This window comes from Entelurus aequoreus, linkage group LG22 (genome assembly GCF_033978785.1).
Source record: "Entelurus aequoreus isolate RoL-2023_Sb linkage group LG22, RoL_Eaeq_v1.1, whole genome shotgun sequence".
Lineage (NCBI taxonomy): Eukaryota > Metazoa > Chordata > Actinopteri > Syngnathiformes > Syngnathidae > Entelurus > Entelurus aequoreus.
The window spans coordinates 11,426,187-11,440,493 of NC_084752.1; the positions used below are offsets into that span (position 1 = coordinate 11,426,187).

At 37.0% G+C, this 14,307-nt stretch overlaps 1 protein-coding gene across 8 annotated transcripts in view; it reads left to right on the forward strand.

Moving 5' to 3' along the window:
- rptor (regulatory associated protein of MTOR, complex 1) overlaps positions 1 to 14,307 on the forward strand; it is a 401,659-nt gene that overhangs the window by 186,364 nt on the left and 200,988 nt on the right. For all 8 annotated transcript variants that reach the window (XR_009823861.1, XR_009823860.1, XM_062033466.1 and 5 more), the window contains one exon: positions 4,146 to 4,321. Coding sequence is in view for 6 of the 8 variants with exons in the window: in XM_062033466.1 (XP_061889450.1) it covers positions 4,146 to 4,321 (176 nt within the window). In the remaining 2 variants the exon portion in view is untranslated. The remainder of the gene's footprint in view (positions 1 to 4,145; positions 4,322 to 14,307) is intronic.

A 14,307-nucleotide genomic window follows, 5' to 3' on the forward strand; every position in this document is an offset into this window, starting at 1 on the left:
ATAAGAAGATCTGTACTCAGGTGCACATTCATCTACACTTATGGACATTCAGAGAGCAACACAAATGATTGCTGAACAGTAATACATGGAACTGAAATTTCAACCTTCGGCAGCATAGATCACAATAGTCCGGAATTAGATAAGGATATATTTCCGGTTACAATTTTAATCTTTCATACCAGGAATAATTGTTTTTATTATACAGACAATATAACGGAAACATTAAGATCGACAAAAACATCATTCATTTAAACAGCAGAAGTTTGTATGCAAACTACTACAACGTGAAGCATTTTTTGGAACAATTCTACGAAACATTCAAGGTGATCGCTATTTCAGAAACATGGATGGATGCTAAAAAATTAATGGATTTTGACCTGGAAAGATATTAACTAAATTAACAGAACCAACAAGTACATAGGAGGAGTACCTGTGTACGTGATTAGGAACTTCAATCAATTTCAATCAATTTAATTTATTTTTATTGTCAATTCAATTTATTGTGATTGTCACAAAGAACAACAAAATTAAGTCAGGAGCATCAATACTGCAATTTAAACTACAAAGTTGTTCAAAATATGTCATTAGCTATTGATAATATCTTAAAATGTCTAACCATTGTGATATGTTATGAAAAAGAACATATTAATTATCTGCTTATATAGATCACCTAAATCAAGCATTGATACATTTGGGAACTGGATTAAGGCAACTTTTACTGAAATCAGTCAAAAAATAACTTTTGTGGAGACTTCAACATTGACCTTTTGAACCCTAAAAAACAAAAGTCAATAGATGACTTTATAGACACAATTTATAGCCTGAGTTTATATCCTAAAATCACAAGACCAAGCAACATCTCAGGACACAGCGCCACACTTATTGATAATATTTTTTACTAATGATTTTGTTAACAATACCACAAGTGGTCTGCTTATAGCTGACATCAGTGGTCATCTGCCACTTTTCATAGTCTATTACGGAAACTACAAGAAGAGGATCATTGATGATAAAAACACATTTCGAAGAATATGCCCAAAACAAAGAATGACAGCTTTCAAGAATGATCTGAGAGATCAAAGTTGGGACAATGTATACAGTGAAAATAATGTACATCAGTTGGTATTTTTTTCATACTTTCATGATGCTTTAGGACAAACATTGTCCATTGAAGGGACTTAGTCAGAAGCAAAAGAAAAACAATCAACCATGGATGACAAAATGACTGAAAAATGCTTTCAACAAGAATAATATATTATATAGACATTAACATTTATAACACAAAGATCTACAGAAGCAGAAAACAAGTACAAAACGTATAAGAACAAGCTAATTGGCATACTACGAACACGTAAGAAAGAATATTACAGTCAATTATTGAACCAGAACAACATGGGGCATTCTAAATAGCAATAATAAAAATGGTGCTAAAATGGTTTATCCTAAATACTTCTCAGACGGAAATGTAAAAAAGGACAATATGAACGAAGTAGTTGAAAGCTTCAGTAAGTACTTTGCGAACATTGTATCAAATCTGGAGGAAAATATTCCAGATCCCAAGTCGGTTGAGGATTTGAATGACACTATGGACAGAAATCCCAACTCGGTGTTCCTCAAAGGTAGGACAAATAAGAAAATAATTAATATTTTGAAGCAATGTAAATTCAAGACCTCAATTGATTGTAACGGAATTGATATGGAAATGATAAACAAAGTTATTGAAGAGATTTTAGAACCTTTAACATATATCAGCAACCTATCATTTCAAACAGGCAATTTCCCGGACAAAATTAAAACATCAAAAGTCGTACCAATTTTTGAGACTGCAGACCAACACCAGTTTACAAACTACAGACCTGTTTCTTTAATTCCACAATTTTCAAAAATTACTGCAAAACTGTTCAACAACAGATTTATGAATTTGTCCAGACAACCGATACGGATACATAGCCAACATTTCAACATCAATGGCAGTAATCAAATAACGGAAAAGATCACTAATGCAATAGATAGCAAAACATGTTTATACACTTTTCTTCCATCCATCCATCCATCCATTTTCTACCGCTTATTTTCTTTGGCACAAAAATACAGTACATAAGTACAATATACACATACTGTATAAAGTCACATGAATACAAGTACTAATTGATGGTAATGCCAACCAATAACAAGTAAATAACTACCCAAATAATTAGAAAAACAATAATAATGTAAACACGTTGCGATTGTTAGAAACCCATATTCTTGTACATATTGAAAATCATGTCTTTGTATTGTTTTTCTAAACAATTAGGGTTTGACATTCTTTTAATTCCGCATTCAAACTGCTGAATAGTTTAACCCCACATATTGAAACACAAAAGCTTTTTTGTGGTGTGCCTACATTCTGAATTTTCAGATTGATATTACTCTTTAAATTATAACCCTCTTCTCTTTCAGTGAAAAACTTTAGCACATTACAAGGCAGTGAATTGTTTTTTGCTTTATATGTAATTTGTACTGTTTGTAGTTTCACAAGATCTTTAGATTCCAATAGTTTTGAATGTAAGAAAAATGTATTTGTGTGATCCCTAAGTTCTGCCTTATAATTGACCCTTATTGCGTTCTTCTGCAGGGTGATGAGTGGATATAGTGTGCTTATGTAATTATTGCCCCAAAGTTAATGTCATTCATATCTCTGCATGACATTGTTTTCAGCTTCTCTACCTACTTATTAATAAAATGTAATATTCAACCTGTTAAACATTATGCAATTGCGGACGATCAATCAGAACAGGTTATAGCATATTATGCCATAGCGATGCTAATATTGTGTAGTGAACTGTAATTACCCGATGTGGGCTGCAGAGGGCAGTGGCAGGCATGCCTGCAGTGTTAAAAAAAACCTAGTCTCAGTGGTAGCGAAGAAGACTAGATTGTTCAAAGAGAGAAAGTCTTCCTCATTCACATCGCCGCTGCCATTAATTACAATACACTTAATTTCAGTCTGCCAGAAAACATTTATTTATGTAGAAATATCACATGATAACACAGAGGAACAGGGGACCGGTACTTTTTAGAGGCGTTATAGTACCGAATATGATTCATTAGTATCGCGGTACTATACTAATACCGGTATACCGTACAACCTTAGTAAAAGTGTGGACACCTTCTGCTCGAGAGCATTGCCTGAAACCCGGATGTGCCTCTTGGTCACGTGATTGCAACCAAGCTATTTGAAAATTGGACTTTCGAGACTTTTAAATAAGTTTTAACTGTCCCATGTTGTTTATAGTTAAGAGAAAAAACAAACTATGTTCGTATTTTGTCACAGATTTGAAACCGTTTCAATACTTTAGTGTAGATCAAATCCAACCGAATCGTGATTATTCAATTTAGAATTTTGTTAATCAAAAATAGAATTGTGTCTGGAACTTGGCCAGGTTTCCTAGCCCTATTTAGGATGTTCAGGAACAACCCAAGAACCACCAAACTCAAGCCTTCCATTAACTGGAAACTGTGGAAACACCATTGCACTGTCCACAGTCTTACAGTGTAACACATTGACAGTGGGTCTACCATAAATTAACGTCGATAGCGACTGAAATTGGCTGATTTCTGCATAGAAAGGCCAGATGCCTACTGTACAAACATTTTATGATCAGATGAGACATACTTTTTTGCATCAATTGGTGTTTTCTAAAACCATCAGTGATTGATAATCATTATACCCTTCGGAAAAATGGTTAAATTTAATTAATATGGCATTAAGTGCACCTGAAGTTCTAACCGGGGATTGAATCTATTAAGCTGCATATAATTCTGACTAAATGTATCTGTACAAAAAGAATAAACCTTCAGTGTGTTGTGTTGTGTTTACATTAATCACAACTTTGCACGCAGAACACCATACGCAACATTTCGGCCCTGTTTAGTGTGTACGCAAGTGTTATAAATAAGACCCCAGACTCGTATGCAAGACCGGTTGTCCCTGCTCAATCTCTGTGATCCATTTCCCAAGGCACACACTTCAATAATCAGCCTGTTAAACAAGATGGAGTCAACTTGTACAACTTATTCACACCGAGAAGTTCAATATGCTAACATGCACTATGAATTAGCGAGGACCAAATAAAAAACACTGCCCCGCTGTGTCTTTGTAGGTGGCCGCCATCAATCCCAGCCATCCACTTGCACAGATGTCGCTGCCACCTTCAATGAAGAACTGCATCCAGCTAGCTGCCTGTGAGGCCAGCGAGTTGCTACCAATGAACCCCGACCTCCCTGCTGATCTCTTCACCTCTTGCCTCACCACACCCATAAAGATTGCCCTGCGGTGGTAAGGCTTGTTTGCATGCTTGTTTACTCTATGAATTTAAAATCTCTATATTGATCCGATGGTGTGCCGTGGTTGTACGCCAACTCTCTTTTGGCGAGTTGAGGCATGTTTACAGCATGTCATCGAAAATCTGAGTCAGTTGTGCTTTAACTCATGCACACGTTTCTAGGGTACCATTGAAGTTATTCTAAGTTCTGTAAACATTAATGTTAGACCTGTTCAGGGAGGTGGTTACCTATGATAATCAATGGAACAAACGACCAAAATTAACTTGATAATTTTGCCAGCCTCGATAAAGTACATGCCTGTTTGTTGTCCTCATCTTCAAACAGACAGCAAGATAATTCACTCCGTGCATCGGGTTTAGCACCTGTTCCTGAGCAGGAACACAATAAATGGAGTGAGCTGTCCTGTCATTCACTATCTTTGTCTCGCTAAAAGGGAACTGCACTTTTTTAAATTTTGCCTACCGTTCACAATTCTTATGAGAGACATGAAGACAAAAGGTTTTAGATTTTTTGTGTGCATTCTATTTTATAATATCGTATTTTCTGGACCTTAGGGCGCACCGGATTATAAGGCGCACTGCCGATGAATGGTCTATTTTTGATCTTTTTCATATAGTAGGCGCACCGGATTATAGGTCGCATTAAAGGAGTCATATTATTATTTTTTTTCTTCTAAATTGAAGACACTTCCTTGTGGTCTACAACTCTGCATAACATGTGATGGTGGTTCTTTGGTCAAAATGTTGCATTGATTATGTTTTACAGATCATCTTCAATCCGCTTTCTGACAGTCTCTTCCGGATGCGCCGTTTTGTGGACGGTCTTTAACTAAAGTTCCTTGGGTGAATAATGTAAACTCACAACACCGGTATGTTTTAGCGCTTTCATGGCAAGTTTACTGACAAATAAAAGTAAGAACTTTGCACTACGTTATATTAGAAATATCAAGAGCCGAGGATTAATGTCACATAACAAGAAGATAGAGGAAAAATAAGAAGCTTATCGACTCGCGGACGCGCGCAATTTTTCAGGACTTCTATAGATCCCAAATGCAGATCAGGAGGTAAGAAAAGTTGCTTTTGCATAGTATTGCGAAACAAAACGCCAGATAATATGTATTACCTTATACACACACCATAATAATACTCCTATGTTTAATGCGCCGGTGCGGCTTCGTAGCTTACAAGGTCGTAGTAAAACATTTTGATAGATTTTTGAGCGCCGTGTGTAATGTTCTATATTTTCAATGGAACATTTAAAATGTTGGTGTTTACTTGACATATTGCAATCATAGTGCTGTCTACACGTATCTCTTATGTGTGATTGCCATCTACTGGTCACACTTATCATTACACCATGTACCAAATTAAAATAGCTTCGAGGTGAGTAAGCTCAACCAAACTTATTCCTTACATTAGGCGCACCGGGTTATAAGACATACTGTTGAGTTTTGAGGGAACAATTGGATTTTAAGTGCGCCTTATAGTCCTTGTTCTAGGTGGCTAGCAATGCAGCTAACAGCAGCAATCCATTCTGCCTCTAAATCACTTTGAAAATGCATCCAAAAACCGCCAACAGTACTTCATTTACGTTCTGTAACCTGTATAATAACAGGGGAGAACATACAAACTCCACACAGCAAGATCCCGAGCCTGGGGATCGAACCCAGGACCTTTGTATTGTGAGGCACATGCATTAACCCCTTTACACCGTGCTGCCCCAGTTGAATCCAATACTTGAATATTTAAATAAAGCGAAAGCTGACACTGCCACTAGGAATAAAATGGCCTCCAACTAGTACGAGTTTTGTGTTAAGGCCGCATCAATATAAAAAATACAAACTTTATTTTATATTATTACAGTTGTAAATTGCATTAAAATAGTGACATGATGACAGAAATCATAATCACATGTAAAAAAAATGCAACGCAAAAGTAAATAATATAATGATAAATATAATAAATGATAATAAATAAACAGGTTATACTTGTATATCGCTTTTCTACCTTCAAGGTACTCAAAGCGCTTTGACAGTATTTCCACATTCACCCATTCACACACACACTGATGGAGGGAGCTGCCATGCAAGGCGCTAACCAGCACCCATCAGGAGCAAGGGTGAGTGTCTTGCCCAAGGACACAACGGACGTGACTAGGTTGGTAGAAGGTGGGGATTGAACCCCAGTAACCAGCAACCCTCCGATTGCTGGCACGGCCACTCTACCAACTTCGCCACGCCGTCCACAATAATGAAAGATAATAAATAACTACATAATTCCTGACCATAAAATCATGCTACATTCGTGTTAAACAAATGCCTTGTGGTAGTCTAAATAAAGGTGCTTTCAAATAAACTTAAAAGAAGCCTTATCTTATATACTTAATATTTTAGTTGATTAAAATTGACTGTAATTTTGGCTTGCTAAAATGTGATGTCATATCATTGACTAAAACTAAATCATTATAGATTACTAAAATTTGACTAAAACTAAAATACATGTTTTCCAGAAGACTATAACTAAAATTGTATTAAAAACTGCTGTCAAAGTGATTACTGTTGCAGACAAAGCGGGTAAACTGTTTGAGCAGCTAATATACATGTTGTACAAAGATAAAGTAGTTAAAGTGTCATTTTATTTCTGTTTGTTCATGTTTTATTGTATATTTATTAACAAATACAAAATCCGATTTATCATGGGAAAATAGAAAAGGAGCTTGTGTAAAGTACTTAACGGAAATTTGTTGCAAATGTTCTACTATCCTGATCATTTCAGAGTTTTTTTGGGTTTGTTTTTCCCCCCTGATAACATCCCTGTGGTTAGCCTGGAGGCATACCGTAGTAACTCAAAACTGAGATTGTTTGACTGACAAAAGCACCAGCCTCTCTTCCAACCTACGTAACTCAGGCCAATTACATCCAATTGTAATGATGACTGACTCATTGTACATACAACAAATGCCGCTTGATGAGTGTGATTTTGTCGCAAAAGCAAGGAATTCATGCACTTGTGTGACTAAGTGGAACACCTTTGGAATGACAGATTCAGCTTGTTAGCGTTTAAAAGAGCCCAAAGCCATGCCTCTACTCCAAATGTTCAAGTTTGACCAAGGGTCCTCAAATACAACCCCTTTGGAATGCCTGATTCACTTTTTAAAAGAGCCAAAAACCATGCCTCGACAGCAAATGGTTCATGGACAACTTTGCGTTTACTTAGGGAATGACTGTGTTACTCCAAAAAATTTATTAGAATATATATATATATATATATATATATATATATATATATATATATATATATATATATATATATATATATATATATATATATATATATATATATATATATATATATATATATATATATATATATGTGTGTGTGTGTGTGTGTGTGTGTGTATATAAATATATACACTACTGTTCAAAAGTTTGGGGTCACATTGAAATGTCCTTATTTTTGAAGGGAAAGCACTGTACTTTTCAATGAAGATAACTTTAAACTAGTCTTAACTTTAAAGAAATACAATCTATACATTGCTAATGTGGTAAATGACTATTCTAGCTGCAAATGTCTGGTTTTTGGTGCAATATCTACATAGGTGTATAAAGGACCATTTCCAGCAACTATCACTCCAGTGTTCTAATGGTACAATGTGTTTGCTCATTGGCTCAGAAGGCTAATTGATGATTAGAAAACCCTTGTGCAATCATGTTCACACATCTGAAAACAGTTTAGCTCGTTACAGAAGCTACAAAACTGACCTTCCTTTGAGCAGATTGAGTTTCTGGAGCATCGCATTTGTGGGGTCAATTAAACGCTCAAAATGGCCAGAAAAAGAGAACTTTCATCTGAAACTCGACAGTCTATTTTTGTTCTTAGAAATGAAGGCTATTCCACAAAATTGTTTGGGTGACCCCAAACTTTTGAACGGTAGTGTATGCATATATATATATATATTAGGGATGTCTGATAATGGCTTTTTGCAGATATCCGATATTCCGATATTGTCCAACTCTTTAATTACCGATACCGATATCAACCGATACCGATATCAACCGATATATGCAGTCGTGGAATTAACACATTATTATGCCTAATTTGGACAACCAGGTATGGTGAAGATAAGGTACTTTTTAAAAAAATTAGTAAAATAAGATAAATAAATTAAAAACATTTTCTTGAATGAAAAAGAAAGTACAACAATATAAAAACAGTTACATAGAAACTAGTAATGAATGAAAATTAGTAAAATTAACTGTTAAAGGTTAATACTATTAGTGGACCAGCAGCACGCACAATCATGTGTGCTTACGGACTGTATCCCTTGCAGACTGTATTGATATATATTGATATATAATGTAGGAACCAGAATATTAATAACAGAAAGAAACAACCCTTTTGTGTGAATGAGTGTAAATGGGGGAGGGAGGTTTTTTGGGTTGGTGCACTAATTGTACGTGTATCTTGTGTTTTTTATGTTGATTTAATTTTAAAAAAAAAACCCAAAAAAACCCGATACCGATAATAAAAAAACCGATACCGATAATTTCCGATATTACATTTTAACGCATATATCGGCCGATAATATCGGCCTGCCGATATTATCGGACATCTCTAATATATATATATATATATGTATATATATATATGTAAAAGTAAAAGAGGTAATAAATGATATTAATGAAACATGCGTTCATTTGGGAGGCTTGCCTTAATAGCTCTGCCTAATGTGAATGCACAATAATATCCAATGGCTAAAGATTACATCAGCACACTGGTTCAATCACCCAGGCAGCATACATGCGTCAGTGCGTGCATGTGTGCTTGTATTCTGGATGCATACCCATTGTGAAGGGCTTGCTCATGCAGCCAATGGTGATTGCGTCAGCAATCATTCACACACAGAATACAGATGACATATTTTAGGTAGCCAGTGTTATTCCATGTTGTCAAGCAGTGCAGTTCCATTCAGTGATTATCATATGCACTTGTGTGTAGTGTCTATTAGATACCAAAATAATTCAACCCTTTTTGGCACCCTTTCATTGAGCCATTAATGGCAGTGCCATGCAAACCTTTCTTATTGTTTCATAGTTATAAAATGTGCTCTCTGCCTTTGCTTTGAGCCTGTCGCAGTACAGCACTGGGCTTATTTGGCGTAACCGTGCTAATAACGTAACGAGGTACTAACAAATTAAACAAGCTACTATACAGCCTTTAAAGTATACCGGTACATTTTTTTGCATGCGAATGCTGTTTGTGCTGCGATGACGTTGCCAGTAACATAAGACGGGTCATTGTAAGTTGTTAGAATATTAGCGGACTCAAAATAGCCTATTGCAAGTCAATAAACTGAATTACTTAAAACGTCCTGCAACAAACTGTTTTATCTCTACTTGTGTTTGTTTGGCTTGCTACATGTCTTATATGTGTAGTTTTAGCCTTTGTAGTGTTTTTAGTATTTAGTAAATATATTAGAGTTGCAACTGTAAATCGTAAGGTTAGTATTTAATACAATGACAGTAAAGATTTCTAGTCTATTGTATTCTATTTTAATGCTCCTAAATTATTTTTCACACCATAGCGCACTGCCAATGAGTGGGTCTGTTCAGGAATTTTTCATATAAAAGGCACACTGGATTATAAGGCGCATTAAAGGGGTCATATTATGATTTTTTTCTAAATGTAAAACACTTCCTTGTGGTCTTCATAACATGTGATGGCGGTTCTTTGGGGAAAGTGTTGCAAAGATTATGTTTTACAGACCATTTTCAAGTAGCTTTCTCTTCAGGATGCGTTTGTGGGCATTCCTATTTACGTGGCTCACCTTCGACAGCGTGTCAAAAGATGGAACTGTTTTATGGCATTCAGACTTCACTTCAATCAATAACGGAGCAGCATCTTGTCATTCGTGGCTCACTAGTGCAACAACAACGCCGGAAATGTGTCCCGTAAAAAAACGTCCGACCGGAACTCTCTGATAACTAAAGTTCCTTGGGTGAATTATGTTAACTCACTACAGTTTTTAGCGCTTTGATAGCTAGTCTACTGACAGATATAAGTAAGAACTTTACGCTACTTTATATTAGAAATGGCAACAGCGGTGGATTTAGTCACATAAGAAGATAGAGAAAAAGAAGAAGCTTGTGACTACGGCATTGGCACAGACTACAATTGCGGACTCGCACACATTTTCAGGACTTATGCAGATCTCAAATACACATCAGCAGGTACCAGAAGGTAAGATAAGTTGGTTTTGCATAATATTGTGAAACAAAACACCAGATAATGTCTGCTAATAGGTGCCATTTTGCGTCCTTATACACACACCATAATAATACTTGTATGTTTAATGCACCAACTAATTCATCAAGCGGTGCGGCTTCATAGCTTACCGAAGTCGCACTAAAAACATTTTGACAGATTTTTTAGCGCCATGTGTAATGTTCTATATTCTCAATGGAACATTTAAAGTTTTGGTGTCATTTACTGCCATCATATTGCAGTCTACATGTATCGCTTATGTGTGACTGCCATCTACTGGTCACACTTATCATTACACCATGTACCAAATAAAATTGCTTCAAGGTCGGTAAGCACAACCAGAATTATTCCGTGCATTAGGTGCACCGGGTTATAAGGCGCACTGTCGATTTTTTTGAAAATGAAAGGATTTTATGTGCGCCTTAGAGTCCGAAAAATACGGTAATCAATTTAGTTTTGTAATATTTTAGGTGAAGAAAAAAAAAAAAGCTCATAATGACATTTTTTTGTGTCCCACTTTATTTCCCCAAAAGTATCGAAATATTGTACATATTGTTAGTGGTAACAAAATGTTGGTATGGGGCCTACACTACCTGACAAAGCACAGCACAGCAAGCACCAGAGATATCTTGCTATATAAAATTGAGTCTCAAGTACTTATCCACAGATGCTTTGTTTTTCATGGCTAGGTAGTGGTAGATTGCAGTCAGACTTTTGTATTCTGGTTAAGCTTAGCGTTAGACTTTGATTTTAAAATTGCAACAGATAAAGCATGGTACACATACGTGGGAGCATTGTCATTGTCATCTTTTTCATAAATCCACAGTTAGAGCAGTTTTGTCACGGTACGATATGGTAATCCCCGATTAGTTTTACTCATCCAACACCACAGTGTTTGCAGAAAGACCATTTTCAATTTGTCAATATTGAAACAAAGACGATAAACACCATACGGCCCAATACTGCATGTTGACATGTTCATAAAAACAACACACAGTTTAAAATCCTCTATTTGTCTTAAGTCAATGATAAATGGTCTGTATTTATATAGTGCTTTACTATACCTGGAATGATACCCAAAGCGCTTTACTTTATGCATCGCATTCACCCATTCACGCACATTCACACATTGATGTAGGAATCTTTCATGTAAGGCGCTAACTACGACCAATCAGGAGCAGTTAGCGGTTCAGTGTCTTGTTCAGGAACACCATGACTAAGCTCTCCAGGCCAGGATCGAAGAAGTAACCTTTCAGTTACAAGACAGCCACTTACCCATCCAATGTTTTTAAAAGGTCACGTTTGTTTTAATTACCTTTACATTCTGACATTCTAACACAAACATAATTTTAATCACTACATTTATCGCCTTGTACCATAGACCCTTGAATGAGATTAGATGAGGAACTCCTGGCCTTAGCTAGAACACAAAAGATGGGTTGTGAATGGGATTTCCAGCATAGTAATGCCCCAAAATGATATATCCAAGGCAACAAAGAACTGGTTCAAGAAGAAGCACACAGCATCCTGGAATTGACAGTTGCAGCTACGACCATTGGCCACGTTGTTAGCTATTCCCTATACCATATTTTTCGGACTATAAGTCGCAGTTTTTTTTCATAGTTTGGCCGGGGGTGCGACTTATACTCAGGAGCTACTTATGTGTGAAATTATTAACACATTACCGTAAAATATCAAATATTTTATTATTTAGCTCATTCACGTAAGAGACTAGACGTATAAGATTTCATGGGATTTAGCGATTAGGAGTGACAGATTGTTTGGTAAACGTATAGCATGTTCTATATGTTATAGTTATTTGAATTACTCTTACCATAATATGTTACGTTAACATACCAGGCACGCTCTCAGTTGGTTATTTATGCCTCACATAACATACACTTATTCAGCCTGTTGTTCACTATTCTTTATTTATTTTAAATTGCCTTTCAAATGTCTATTCTTGGTGTTGGGTTTTATCAAATAAATTTCCCCAAAAAATGCGACTTATACTCCAGTGCGACCTATGTAAGTTTTTTTCCTTCTTTATTATGCTTTTTCGGCCGGTGAGACTTATACTCCGGTGCGACTTATACTCCGGTGCGACTTATACTCCGAAAAATACGGTACTTAGCTTTGTCATGTGATGCTCATGATGTCAAAGATGAATTGCATCAACAGAGTTAAAGGCCTACTGAAATGATTTTTTTTAATTTAAACGGGAATAGCAGATCCATTCCATGTGTTATACTTGATCATTTTGCGATATTGCCATATTTTTGCTGAAAGGATTTAGTAGAGAAAATCGACGATAAAGTTCGCAACTTTTGCTCGCTGATAAAAAAAAAGCCTTGCCTGTACCGGAAGTAGCGTGACGTCACAGGAGCTAGTATTCCTCACAATTCCCCATTGTTTACAATGGAGCGAGAGAGATTTGGACCGAGAAAGTGATGATTACCCCATTAATTTGAGCGAGGATGAAAGATTCGTAGATGAGGAACGTTACAGTGAATGACTTGAGAGGCAGTGATGGACGTATCTTTTTTCGCTCTGACCGTAACTTAGGTACAAGCTGGCTCATTGGATTCCACACTCTCCTTTTTCTATTGTAGATCACAGATTTGTATTTTAAACCACTTCGGATACTATATCCTCTTGAAAATGAGAGTCGAGAACGCGAAATGGACATTCAGTGCCTTTTATCTCCACGACAATACATCGGCGAAATGCTTTAGCTACAAGCTAACGTGATAGCATCTTGCTTTAACTGCATATAGAAACAAAAGAAATAAACCCCTGACTGGAAGGATAGATAGAAAATCAACAATACTATTAAACCGTGGACATGTAAATACACGGTTAATGCTTTCCAGGCTGGCGAAGGTTAACAATGCTGTGCTAACGACGCCATTGAAGCTAACTTAGCAACCGGACTGCACAGAGCTATGCTAAAAACATTAGCTCTCCACCTACGCCAGCCAGCCCTCATCTACTCATCAACACCCGTGCTCACCTGCGTTCCAGCGATCGGCAGAAGGACGAAGGACTTCACCCGATGCGTTTGGCGGCCCGGAGACGTAGGAAGTCAAGGTGAGGTCGGCGGCTAGCGCGGCTAGCGCGGCTAGCGCGGCTAGCGCGGCTAGCGCTCCAACAAAGTCCTCCTGGTTGTGTTGCTGTAGTCCGCTGCTAATACACCGATCCCACCTACAACTGTCTTCTTTGCAGCCTTCATTGTTCATTAAAAAAATTGCAAACGATGTCCAGAATACTGTGGAATTATGAAATGAAAACAGAGCTTTTTGTATAGGATTCTACGGGGTACCATAACTTCCATTACGCTGACTTCGTCACGCACATACGTCATCATACCGCAACGTTTCAGCCGGATATTTCCCGGGAGATTTAAAATGTCACTTTACTAATCTAACCCGGCCGTATTGGCATGTGTTGCAATGTTAAGATTTCATCATTGATATATAAACTATCAGACTGCGTGGTCGCTAGTAGTGGCTTTCAGTAGGCCTTTAAGCTCAATAATAATACCCCTCCTCCGCCCTCGTCTTTGCCCTCCTTCCTTGGTTTTGCGCGTTCACATCAATCAAGGGGCGTTTGAATTATCCGCCAGGTAGGGGGGAAGGGCGAAGTACCTCCCTCGAAGCGAAATGAGCTTGCATATCTCCCTACTTTATGGAGTACAAGGAGAACGATGGCAGAC